The 13,671-nt window shown below is 41.4% G+C and overlaps 1 protein-coding gene and 1 long non-coding RNA gene across 12 annotated transcripts in view; both read right to left on the minus strand.

Annotated features, from left to right (window-relative positions):
• Nucleotides 1-13,671, minus strand: part of LOC119490573 — an 839,978-nt gene that overhangs the window by 612,501 nt on the left and 213,806 nt on the right. The window lies entirely within an intron of this gene.
• si:dkey-151g10.3 (serine/threonine-protein kinase WNK3) overlaps nt 1,464-13,671 on the minus strand; it is a 44,857-nt gene continuing 32,649 nt past the window's right edge. For 4 of the 11 annotated variants that reach the window (XM_037774008.1, XM_037774010.1, XM_037774007.1 and 1 more), the window contains 12 exons: nt 13,519-13,635; nt 13,317-13,418; nt 13,169-13,217; nt 12,896-13,048; nt 9,996-12,112; nt 9,574-9,820; nt 6,539-6,624; nt 6,105-6,442; nt 5,599-5,834; nt 5,420-5,515; nt 5,172-5,335; nt 1,464-4,708 (listed from right to left, as the gene is read on the minus strand). In XM_037774008.1, coding sequence (XP_037629936.1) covers nt 4,115-4,708; nt 5,172-5,335; nt 5,420-5,515; nt 5,599-5,834; nt 6,105-6,442; nt 6,539-6,624; nt 9,574-9,820; nt 9,996-12,112; nt 12,896-13,048; nt 13,169-13,217; nt 13,317-13,418; nt 13,519-13,635 — 4,299 coding nt within the window. In that variant the 3' untranslated portion in view covers nt 1,464-4,114. Of the gene's footprint in view, nt 4,709-5,171; nt 5,336-5,419; nt 5,516-5,598; nt 5,835-6,104; nt 6,443-6,538; nt 6,625-9,573; nt 9,821-9,995; nt 12,113-12,895; nt 13,049-13,168; nt 13,218-13,316; nt 13,419-13,518; nt 13,636-13,671 lie in introns of those variants that run through there. The other 7 variants (XM_037774011.1, XM_037774014.1, XM_037774012.1 and 4 more) reach the window with 7 other exon arrangements.

Here is a 13,671-nt window from a genome sequence, read left to right on the forward strand (position 1 = left end):
CTACTGAGAGAGCAATAAAGTTACACACTTTCAAAATACGGAGTTGCATTCAAGAAAAAAAAACGTTGCGGAACGTTTATGAGGACAAGTTGCAGAAAAACAATATATATATATATACCTATATATATATATATATATATAGGTATATATATATATAACACTATATATATATAACACTATATATATATTGTTATATATATATATTGTTATATATATATATATTGTTATATATATATATAGTGTTATATATATATAGTGTTATATATATATATATAGTGTTATATATATATACAGTGTTATATATATATATTGTTATATATATATAGTGTTATATATATATATATATATATATATAGTGTTATATATATATATAACACTATATATATATATAACAATATATATATTGTTATATATATAACAATATATATATTGTTATATATATATATAGTGTTATATATATATATTGTTATATATATAGCATTTTTTAGCAGAAGGATATTGTTTCTAATCCAAAATCTGGGAATGAAATAATATATATATATTGTTTTATATATATATATATATATATATATATATATATATATATATATATATATATATATATATAACAACTAGCATTATTTAGCAGAAGGATATTGTTTCTAATCCAAAATCTGGGCATTAAATAATATATATAATAACAATAATAAATTAATACAATAAAATATGTATAGTTAAACAAATAAAAGTCAGTAATGCATCAATTTATAAATCCTTACTGATTTGGAAATGCATAAATTAATAAACAAATTAAATATTCTATCAAATTGATGAAGAAGTGAATTAAATGTGTGCAATCTGAGATATATATTAAATTACTCCTAATGATTTCTTTTCTCTCAGATGGATTTATTTTCTTAAAATTTATTTTGAGCTGTAATTTAATCTACTTTACTTCCAATAATCACATAAAGGTGTAGCTTGTATCGTTCCAAGGCAAGTTGTCAAACAAACTAACAAATATTGCAACCATGTTGTGAATTACTATATTGATATTAGAAAAGAGGAGGGTTTATTGTGTTTTTGCAAAATAACACTGCATTGCATATTGTATTTGGTCCTCCATCTTGCCAATCATAACTGGAGGACAATTCATAGGGTCTTGATTTACACCTTCAAAGTTTTCATACTGACGGAAATAAATTATGGGAGGAAAATAAAAGTTAAGATAATGTGAAATTAATTTACGCGTTTCTAGATTTATCATTGCTTTGTAGGCCCACGTTTTACAACAGGGACCACGATGGAAATAAGTCCTGAACTCTGTCGTGTAATCCCTGGCAACGCTTGTGATTTTACTACTGTATTTTGAATTTTGTTAATGAAACTAAACCAAACTAAACCTCAAACCTCTACATTGTGGTTTTGCAGGAGTACCCCGGTTTGCCAAACTAAATTATGGCATGTAAAAAATCCAGACAATATTGTATTTTGATGTTTAACATCATTTATTTTGATTAGTTACAAAACATAAATAAAATCAACAGTTGAATTAGTTACAATTTACAGAGGCTAAATCACCAGCAACATACTTTATTTTTCGAGGTTTCTCTGCCCAAATGTCCTTTTATCACTGGTTCTCAATCATGCCATTTTGGGACTCCCCAGATTTTGTTGCATTAATTTGTAAGTTAAATAAAGCCGATCTGAAGCCCAACAGGAAGACTTATAGTATGTAAGTATGTTATGTATCTGTGTATTCTAAATTGAAATAAGGTGTGAAAAATGACCAACACTTCTCTGAATATAATCTTGAATGACCCTGGCCTGTCAGGACTCAGAGAGGTATATCATATATCAGCAGGGGAGTCCCATGTAAACACAGATGAAAACCAGTATTTTCTAGTTTCAAATAACCTCAGATTTATGATGAGAACACAATTTTACAATTTATACAACCCCATTTCAAAATACAAAAATAATCTTTATCTTTTAGATAACATTTTGGTAACACTTCAAGGACAAAGCCAGCTCCACATCATGAATCATGAGCATTACGCTGTAGCTCGCAGTCAACATGTTAGTATCAGACATGACAGCACAGTATCTCACCTTCACTAATAATGAACTACATCTCTGTGACAATGTGGGTTGTCTTGAAAAGCAACAAATACAGAAAACCGTTGTTATATTCTAGATTATGCAGTTTCTGAACAACCATACCCTTTTAGCACAAACTACTCCTCCTTCGTGTTTTAAATGTCTTTGACTCACATGTAGCAGTCTTTAACAACCGGTACAATCTGCTGTTTTCAGTGGCACACAATCTCTCTATCATTAATAATACAGAAATGCTGCTTTGACTACAGGCTACTTATTATGCCAAAAAAGTGTATTAACGCCTGACCATCGATGGTCAAATGTGTGTACAGTATGGCTAAGTGCACTGATAACCCAATATAATGTACAGTAACATATCTGCTCTTGATATATTACTCTCTGTATCTCTGCATCTACAAATTAAGTGCTTAGGAATAGAGAAATGGGACATATTTGACTTGAGTAAACCTTTTGCAGTGTGCGTAAAGCACAATTATGGCCCACAATTCAGCTTCTGACAGCCTATAGTCAAAGACTAAATAGTTTACAATTGGAACAAGGAATTTGTCCAACGCCAAACAAAGTTGACAAATAGGCAAGTGAGGATCTGACAGCGGTGTTGGACATGAAGCTTACAACCGTTATATGGTCTAACCTCTCACTTGTTTTGTTTCTTGAGGAAACAAGCCTCAAACACGGGCAGAGTAAACATATTCAGTTAGTGACATTTGAGAGGCCGCTTTGAATGAAAGAAATCAGGGATGCAATTTATAATGTAATATACCATGGGACTATCACAAAGCTTTGTCACACAGAAAAAAAAATATACACTCACACACCCACAAAAAAATGCAGTAGTTTTAAAAGGCAATATGGGAAAAACCCCATATGGTCTCCCCAGACTATAATAAATTGGCAGTTTGTTTTCTTTTTCATCTTCCTCCTCAGCATGACACCGTGATATACTTTGATATGTTGAGCTCAAACCGAAAGCAAAAAATGTCAAATGTGAAAGCGTTTCATACCGAAAGCAAATTTACTTGTGACTGATGATAAATGATCTCAGTCGGCCGCAAATAGTAAATGTGAGATTCATGAATATACAGCAAGTCAAGTTAGTCAGAAGGTCATGCAGTCTCGGGCTGAGCGTACACAGGCATCCACTGAATATAGATGGCTTATTTCAATTTACCATCATTTCACGAATTCATCTGAATTTATATCACATCACTCAGTATGTTACAACTGACAAACATAAAATAACACAAATGAAGCTCATGCTGTACCGGTGCACAACACTGCAACGGTGAGTTTGGTCGCATTGTGGTAATGATGGTAGCCAGGTAACGTCACCGTGCTCCACTGTATAACATGCTGCTGTTTAAATGTTTTCGTTGCCCGTTGAAACGCCACTTGCTGTAGGCTTACAGTTTTAAAAGTAACGATCATGAGAAGCTCCTCTATGCGTCTGCTTTTTCACCAATGTGCTTCTACAAAAATATTTTATGCCTTACAGACAAATCCATACAATACATGCTGATCAATTTAGATGACCATTACTAATTGCACTTTTAAATATTGATAGTCCTTTCACTGTAAGCATTGACTGAATTAAACACACTGTAAAATATTTGTCCTCATTGTCTCTGCTTAAGGGAGAGTTCAGGTCCAACTGAGTCGGTTTGAAAACAAAAACATGAATTGGTGTAAAAGGACAAAATGGGATATGTACTCCATAAACACTCACCCACACTCATAAACGCACGCACTCATACATTTAAGAATTTATACATCTCATCACCCAAACATACCATGACTCATAAACCCCAGCTGCTGTGATCCATTTACCCTTTTGTCTGTACATACTGGAATCTATCATCTCTCACATTCACTGCCCATCTCATCCACTGGAATCCATATATTCATTCATTCATACACAGAACTAACACTCCAGATGGATCTGCTTTTACGTCCTGATCCACTTAGCATTTTCATCTCTTGCACCTTCATATAGACCTCACGCTTCGCCATGGTTTCATTTCTGTCCCAGAGGAAGAGTAGAGGTGGGGGGTGTTGGGTGAATTTTGGCACTGGAAGGTAGAGCAGCAGTAGAGCAGGAGGAGGACGAGGTTGAGGAGGGTGAGGAACAAGAGCAAAATGTCCCCCCAGCAGCAGCAGCAGCAGCGGCAGCAGTGCTATCTGTGGGTGCAGTGATGCCACCGCCGGGCAGCAGAGATGCAGCTGTGGACACGGGAGATGTGGGCATTTGGGAAGGCAGCAGCGGTTGGCTTTGAGGTGACAAGTGGGGCAGCTGGGCGATGGGTTGTGTCTGTGGTAGCGACTGGGACTGTGTGGGAGTTTGCATTCTTTGGGGCTGCGGTATCTGCTGGCGGAGTGGGGACTGCTGATAGGTCATCTGCTGGAGGGGGAGAGACTGATGGAGTTGTAAACTTTGCTGCATCTGTGGCACTTGGGCCATGTGCGTTTGCGGCGGTGGTCCCGGAGAGTGCAGGGTGGACAGGCTTCCTCCACCTGTGTACTGGGAAGGGGCTGCCACGGGCAAGCTGGCAGGGGCCGGGGGTGCCTGGGGGCTCAGTGGTGTCACCGGAAACCAACCAGGTGGAGCCACCTGTATGGAATATATATTAATGAGTACTAAGGGAATGTTACACCTCATGAAATAAATGTAAGTCAACAAAAATATCCAGAATATTTCTGCCTTTTCTGCCTGTGTGAAACCAACAACATGTAGATGTCTTTGTGTTCAGAAGCGTAGCTTTTGAAACATGGGTATTTCAAGCCAAAACGATGATGTTTTCCCCTAAACGAAACCAAGTGGTTTTGTTGCCTAAACTAAATGAAACCGTTTTGTTTGTGTTGAAAATGTAACATTTCATTCAGTTTTACAACGTGTTAGAACGTGATGCTCTGAAGTTTCTCTTTCGCTTTTACAATGTAGTAGGCCCCTACTGACCAACAACTGTGGTGCTTATAGCGACTAGTTACTCCTATTTAATGGCCTGATAACAGTTGAATCGGATGATTTTGTATGGTATTAAAAAATGTATGTATATTACAGTGTGCAGTCCTACCTCAGTCGTCTGGCTCCAGCCTCCCGACTCCTGCACCTGCTGAATCTGCTTGATTTGATTCAGCGAAGGTTTGGGCGGGGTGGGGCCCACCGTCTCCTTCGTCCAATTATCAACGAGTTTGTGCAGTTCATCTGTGAATGTGCTTTTTCTTAGAGGGCTGTGATCTGTGGAAAAAATAAGGGCACGTATCATACCATTGATTGTCACTAAATTCTATGCTGTCTTGGTATATTGATGACAAACTGTACCTCCTTTAGCAGGCAGTGACGTGCAGTGATCTGGGTTGCAGTTAAGAGGCAGTCTACTCTGTTCACCACCTGAGAAACTACTTGACTGCTGAACCCCTAGACGGGAGATACAAGTAACAGTCACACAGAGAGCAAGCAGCAGAAAAAAGGGAAAAAGAAAGAATTATAAAACTGTGTACCAGAGTGCGTAACTCCGTTGTTGTCCATGTGAGAGTGAGGCCGGGGCCGCAGCTTGATTTTGGCTGGCCTGGGCCTACGAGGAGACAGGACAGGAGGTCCCGTAGGAAGAGGAGGGGTTCGGGACAGGGAGGTAGGCAGACTCTGCCTTTGGTCTTTGAGGGAACGAAGCTGTCTGTACAGCTCCTGCAGCTCTTTGTTCTGCTGGGACTGAAGGGATACCACCTCTTTGATGTGCCTGTAGAGGAAGAGATGCAAAACAGAGAGCAGACGCTGTTTAGTAAAGTCATGAACTGAAAATGAAGGAAGGAAAAAAGTTAAAATGATGATCCGCTCCTTATGCAGATATGAAGGGCTCATTCTAAGCTAAAGAAAACACAACGATTCTTAGTTTCAGGTGATTATACACTAATGAAAACATAGTTATGAATATTATATTCCATTTCTGCTGATAGATCCCTTTAAACTCTGAAATCATGGAGTTAAATCTTTCCCCTAACTGACTTACTTCTCTCTGAGCGTGTGTAGTTCTTTTCTCAGGTCTTCATCCTCCATCTCACACTCATCATCATCATCGCTGCTGCCCAGGGGCGAGTGGCTGTGCCCGTGACCTCGAGGCAGGTGAGCCATGGCTGGGGTCCTCTTACTTTCATCTCTCTCTCCTTCCTTTGCCCGTGATCTCCTCCTCTCCCTCTCCAGATCAGGAGACACCGGGGAGCTGTCAGTCTGCCTGCCCTCTTTCTTCGTCTCAGCCTGGGTTACAGAGAAGCGTCCCACTTTCCTGTGAGTGCTACCGTGGCCTGATGGCACAGCCTTCGGGGGAGAGGACTGGGGCACCGGGGTCACCTGATGGCAGAGGATGTGGGAGACATTAGCTGCTTGTCCAGATTGCAATGAAGGTTCAGACTAACGAGCGGGAAAGAAAAAAATCAGTACTTCTACCTGAAATCGTCCTTTGCGTGAATGAGGTGGATTTAAAGGTGGTGTCTCCTTCTCTTCTCTAAGTGCCTGCCTGCTGGAATGTTCATCTGATAAAGAGACAGCGATGAAAAACAAAAAAGGGGAGAGGAGGACCCAGAGACAGAGACAGAGACAGAGATATAAAGAGCACATAAATGACAATGTAGACACACACAAAAGCAACAGACACAGAAAAATGTACATGAAAGAGACGCATAGAGACGCATAGAGACGCATACAGACGCATACAGACGCACACAGATAGACGTGGGGCACGAACATAAAAGGCACAGTGTTAAAAATCACCCATCAATGTCACACATCGTCAACTCACATGATTTGCATGCAGGTCTATGAAATGTGTAAACATGTGAATCTGAAACATCTAAATTATACACAACAAACTGGAGAGTAAATGTAAGTTTTTGTGGATGTAAAAATTCATGCTTAAGAGAAATGTGTAATGGGCGTGTGGGAAGGGGTGGTAAATGCTTGTTACATTAAAAAAACAAAATTATAGTAGCTTATTAAATAACAAAAAACACATTGTGAAATGTCAGTTGAAAGTTTACAACAGTGTACCCCCACCCACCCACACATCCACTCTCTCATTCTCACCATATTCCCACTCATATACCAGACAACAAAGCCCAATATCACATTCAGTGATATTGTTCAGTGTGTTTGATATTTGGGATTTACTACATTAGCAAAGTGTGTACATGGAAAATCACTGCATTAATTTGAGACCAACATATAAATATGCAGCTCGATAAAGGTGTTACTTACAGATAATGGTCCATTATTAGTCACTTGTGAAGAGCATAATATACGAGCTCATGCAGGTGCATTTGTAGCAAAAGAATCTAAGTTACCGCTACACATATTAAACCTTATCAACACAAACACATGCAAGATGAACAGTGTGATAAATCTTAGCCGTGTGAAAAACCTACCCATGCACAACAGAACCTGACAGTAAGGCCTGGAGAATATATACTAGAAATTATGACTTTCATCCTAATCTGAATATTTTATACAGATAATGCAAATGAAAAAATAATCCCCATAAATGCATTTACTAGGGCTGCACAATTTATTGAATATTAATCGTGATCGCGATTTTGGCTTCCCACAATTAAATGAACTGGGGCTGTCAATTGATTAAAATAGTTATTCGCGATTAATTGCATGATTGTCCATAATTAATCACGATTAATTGCAAATGAATCACACATTTTTTATCAGTTCAAAATATACCTTAAAGGGAGATTTGTCAAGTATTTAATACTCTTATCAACATGGGAGTGGGAGAATATGCAAATATATGTATATATTTATTTTTGGAAATCAATTAACTACACAAAACAATGACAAATATTGTCCAGAAACCCTCACAGGTTTTTAGCATAAAAAATATTATCAAATCGTAGTGGCCATGCCGGTTTGTGGCCATGCCGGTTTTTCCTCGCCAAAATTTAGCGTAAGTTTGGAGCGTTATTTAACCTCCTTCGCGTCAAGTTAGGATGACCTGGCTGGTACCAATGGATTCCTTATGTTTTCTAATTTCATATGATGCCATCCGTATCTTCACTCTAGCTTTAAAACTGAGCCCTGCAACCTAAAAATTACAAGTTGCATTAATGCGTTAAAGAAATTAGTGGCGAAACAAATTTGCGTTAACTTTGACAGCACTAATTAACATGATCGACTGTGATATTGACGTTTAATAACAGCAAGCTGGGGCGTTCGAGATGTTTTGGCTTCACTTTTGGGGAGCTGTCATGCCCGTGCGCGCGTACCATATAAAGTGTAAATCTTTGAAAACATTCCTAAATGTTGTGGTGGCAGTCCAGAGTAGAAGAGTAATATAATGTACATTTTTCTGTTATATAACAGAGAGCAGACGGGCAAAACGAAAATGCACTGAATTCAGGTGAAGTAGAACCTTATTTGAAGTCTTATTTTGATGCAAAAAGAATTGTTGATTAGCAGGAATGTAGCACATCGTGAAAGTGAAAGCAGCGCTCTGTTGATTTCATTTTGGGTAAAAAGTTTTGGTACAATTTTAGTTAATTTTTGCTTATAGTGAATAAGGACCAGTTTTATTTTGATGCAACGATTTGTAGGCTACATTAACAGGAATGTAGCATAACATGGAAGTGAGAGCAGTGCTAATGTGAAAGTGCAATAAAAATAGTTTGTCCCTAAAATCAATGAATAATCGTGATCAATAATCACGATCTCAATATTGATCAAAATAATCGTGACTATCATTTTGGCGGTAATCGTGCAGCCCTAGCATCTACCTCAGCTAAAGTATATAGTAGTGTCTCATGGAGCAACGCTGTACTGTAGGAGCTGACACAGAAAGTGCACACATATTCTGAACTGATTACATAATGTATTATCATCTTAGCAACTTAGCAGCTATCTTATCTGTGTCATGACGTGAGTTGCATGGTGCTGTCTACACTGAGCCAGCAGGTGGAGGTGAGATGGTTGCTGCTGGCTGTGCTTTCGACAAAAAAGGGGAGGTGTCATATGAAGGGATATGTCATGGGCACAGGCACAGCTGGGCTTTACTCCAGAGCTCATCTGCACTGGGACGGGCATCAGATTTCTGATGCCAGCCTCTTCCTACACTGTGCCAATCTTCCACCCTCCTCTACTCTCTGTTCTCGCCCCAGGGTGAGCAACCCATGCAAAAGGAAAGATTGCGAAGAAAATTAAAAGAAATTCAGAAAAGAAACAGCGAAAACAAAACAATAATGTATGTAGTGATGTAAACACTAACATTACACAGAGACTATTACTATCACATTACAATGTACAAAAACAGGATTATTTAGCTGTAAACATTAACATCCTTTAACATTAACAGTTATTAATACCTGATGGTTAAGAAAGTTATTCTACTATGTTAAAACTAGTACTAGATATTAGATTTAAGTCCATGCCCCAACATCCCATTCTCTCTCTCTCGTTCTCTCTCTCGCTCCCTAAGAGGACGCTACCTTGCTGGACTCTGGGCTTCTTGAACAAGCTGGCGGAGTGGCGCAGTTTGCACGCCCAGTTTTTGAATTTGCGAGTCCAGGATTTCTTGCTAACAGGATTTCTGATACTAGGACATGTCAGGTTTAGGCCAAAATATCCACCTCCTGCATTGTGTTTCTGCTGTCCATGCCGGAGGGGGATCGGGTGCTGACTGGGGGGCCACGATGCATCTCCAGCGGTACTGGTGTCAGAGTGTGGGGGTACAGCCTAGAACAGTTAAGATAATTAAGAGTGGCTGCAGGGAATTGAGACACTCTGAAAGGAGAGACATTTAAACATAACAAATGACAGTGTTAAACAGCAATACACTGAAATATAAACAGTGAAATAATGTAAATTCAGTACAGGAAAAGACAAAATCTAATCTGTGGTTTTCACTCACAAGAATGGTTGGTTCTCCTGGTATAGGTGGACGCTGGGGCCCAGCAGATTCATCCTGATTGGGAAGCAGGAAAGAGGAACGCGGGGTGGACGTGGCAGAGGTAGAGGGGAGAGATGGGCCAGGCTGTTGCTCCATCTCCGCAAAGTTGGGCATTTCTGAGGAAGCTTTCTCTCCTGCGCCATCTGGGTCAGGGGAGGTAGAGGAGGAACGGGAAGTGGTGGAGGAGGAAGAAGAGGATGAGGAGTGAGGGGAAGTATCTGAGGAGGAGGCAGGTGGGGGGAAGGACAAGTGGTGGAGCGACTGTGGCTCAGATGACTCGTCTCCTCCTGCTGACGTGGAGGCAGCTGATGTAGGACCGGAAGCGGTTCCCCCTGTTGGCGCCGCCCCGCTGCTGTACTCCTGATATAACAAGTTCCTCAGCTTTTCATCCAGAGTCTTTATACGGTTGTCTACAAATTCAATTTTGGGGGGACCTTCGCTGTCTGACTCGGCCACGGAGGAAGGCTGAACAGGGGATGGTGTCAGCGTGAGGGAGAGAGTGGGGGCTTCAGCGGTGCCCAGCTGGAGTGGCAGTAGAGAGGAGTCAGAGGAAGGGTGAAATGGGGTAGAGTAGCTGCATGTGTCCTCTGTGAAACTTATCTCTCCTGTGGACACCTCTGATTCGGACATCTGTAAAGAGGACTGCTTCTGCAGCGGGAACTGCTGCTGTTTCTGGGGTGTGTCCACGGCTTTAACCGCCTCTTGTTGCTGCTCAGTGTGTTGCAGCTGTTTCTGTGACTGTATATGTTGCTGTGCCAGCTCAGCAGGGATTTGTTGTGGAATCTGCTGTTGCGGTACACTTAGCTGTGCTTGTTGTTGAAGGAACTGTTGACTGATTGACAGGGGCAGCATTTGGCTTGGATCTGTCGTTAAAGCCACAGCACCCATAAACAGCTGATGTTGCTGCTGCTGCTGCTGCTGCTGCTGGAGCTGCTGCTGCACCATTTGCTGTTGCTGTAAGTGCATTGTCTGTTGCAGATTTAACTGTTGTTGCTGCTGCTGCTGCTGCTGCTGCTGCTGCTGCTGCTGCTGCTGCTGCTGGTGATCAACGTGGGCCTGCTGTTGAGGCACTGCAGCAGCTTGGGGTGCCATGACCTGCTGCTGTAACTGTTGCAACTGAGGCTGTTGCAGCAACTGTGGGGCATACTGTGGTGCTTGCTGCTGAAGAAGGGGTTGTTGGGGCATTGGTGGCAGAAACTGCTGCAGAGGCTGTTGTAACAACTCTGTAGGGCCCTGCCGAGGCAACGCCTGCACCTCAGTCAGCTGTTGTTGAAGTTGTTGCTGCATTAGTTGCTGATGTTGCAACTGCTGGAGAGACTGTTGCAGAGCTCGTTCCTGCTGCAGCTGAATTTGTTCTTGGTACACTTGTTGCGTTGCCTGCTGTATCTGTTGTGCCTGTTGTTCAAGCTGCATCGCTTGCAGTTGCTGTTGAACTACCGGTACCTGCTGCTGTAATGCAGGCTGTAGCTGTGGCTGTGGTTGTTGTTGTTGCGGGGCTGGCTTGGCCACCTGAGCAAGCCTCTGCAGCTGCTCCATGCCAAGTTGGCTTACAGCAGAAGAGGTCACTGCAGCAGCAGGAGGAGGGGGATGAAAAGAGGTTGAAGAGCAGTCCGCTGCAGGCACACATGACCTTGAAACAGCAGTCACTGTATCCCCCATACTTTGACCTACAGCGGAGCAACCACTGCTTCCAGGAGAAGCGAGGACACCAGGGAGAATGGTGACGGGTGTGGGAGACATAACAATAGGAGCAGTGGACAAGGTGGAGAGGTTAGCAGCAGCAGCAGGTATTACCATGGATGGGGCAACACTGGGTATTTGGTCAGCAGAAGCTGAGGTGAGCACAGGCATTTCAAGACCAACTGAAGCAGTGACAGGGACAGAGGCTTCAAGAGTGGAGGCTGGTGCAGAGATGCTTTCAGAGGCGGTGGTGTGAGGAGTCGGGGCAGCGGTGGCTGAGGGGGCCATGGAGGCAGGGGCTGAGACAGTGGAGACTGGAGGGGAGGTGGCAGAAAGGGTGGGGCAGGGGGGAGAGACCATTCCAGTCAAGGACTCCAGACTCTGGGATCCTTCACTTTCTACAGCCGCAGAGAGGAACACACGGTTAGTTTTTGTTATGCTGCCATGTCAGTCATGTTAATAATAGGGCTGTCAAAGTTAACGCGATAATAACGCAAATTCGTTTAAATGCCACTAATTTCTTTAATGCAGCGGTTGTAGAGAGCTAAGTTTTAAAGCTATGAAACTAGAAAACCCCAAAAATCCATTAGTACCAACCATGTCATACCAGCTTGTTGCAAAGGAGGCTAAATAACGCTCCAAATTTACGCTAAATTTTGGCAAGGAGAAACTGGCCTCAAGACCTTAAGATAGACCTCAAGATAGCCTATCTGAATGTAAATGGGTTCTATGGGTACCCACGAGTCTCCCCTTTACAGACATGCCCACTTTATGATAATCACATGCAGTTTGGGGCAAGTCATAGTCAAGTCAGCACACTGACACACTGACAGCTGTTGTTGCTTGTTGGGCTGCAGTTTGCCATTTTTTTAATGCTAAATGCAGTACATGTGTGTTTCTGGACAATATTTGTCATTGTTTTGTGTCGTTAATTGATTTCCAATAATAAATATATGCATACATTTGCATAAGGCAAGCATATTTGCCCACTCACATGTTGATAAGAGTATAAATACTTGAAAAATCTCCCTTCACGGTACATTTTGAACAGATTAAAAAGGTGCGGTTAGTCATGATTAACTATGGACAATCATGCGATTAATCGTGATTAGATATTTTAATCAATTGACAGCCCTAGTTAATAAGCCACAGCATTAAAATGGGACCAGGGTAGAGCTCACCTTTCTCTGTTGTAGGAGACTGAGGTATCCTCATCTCTGCAATGGGTGGTTGCATGTCTGCTCCCTGACTGGACAAAGAGTCTCTGTGGCGGATGGTCTGGTTGATAAAGAAGCGCCAGCGTCCTACTGGGGAGGAATGGGGCACTGACTCCACTGAAAATCATAAAGATATTTTATTACTTATAGCAACTTAAGTTACAGAACGTACATCATTTTCTCACACTGTAATGCCACATTGTTTTCTGACTAAGAAACATTATATTCATAACTCACTTGAAGAGCTAGTGGGAGTGCTCACATGCAACTGGTCAGTTGATCCAGTCTAATGATGAATAAAGATTAAAATCCATCATTAATCAACCAAAAGCAGAAAAAAAGAGAGGAGAGAATGTGATGGATGGAAATATGGATAATAACATACCTGTGAATGTGTTTGAAGAATTTCATGAGCTTTCTTAACTGTGGCTCTAAGCTCCTCGACAAATTTCTCTTTCTCTACATCAAGGACGAAGTCCTCCTCCACCTACACACAAGATGCAACCAAACAGCAAGTATTAAGACACAGAATGATTACTTTTCACAAGCAAAGCAGACGATGCTAATACATGAGCAGTTTACTGTACCATGTAATCTGCTATGTCCTCTGGGGCATCCCCTTCAAAGTCAAATTTAAATGTCACCATCTTGTTGGTGTGGGTTTCCAACTGGCATTCCACCATATTGTCCCCACTGCCTGACACCTACGGAGGACAAGACGAATCAACATTATATAGTTG

The sequence above is a fragment of the Sebastes umbrosus genome, chromosome 6 (genome assembly GCF_015220745.1).
Source record: "Sebastes umbrosus isolate fSebUmb1 chromosome 6, fSebUmb1.pri, whole genome shotgun sequence".
In the NCBI taxonomy this organism is placed as follows: domain Eukaryota; kingdom Metazoa; phylum Chordata; class Actinopteri; order Perciformes; family Sebastidae; genus Sebastes; species Sebastes umbrosus.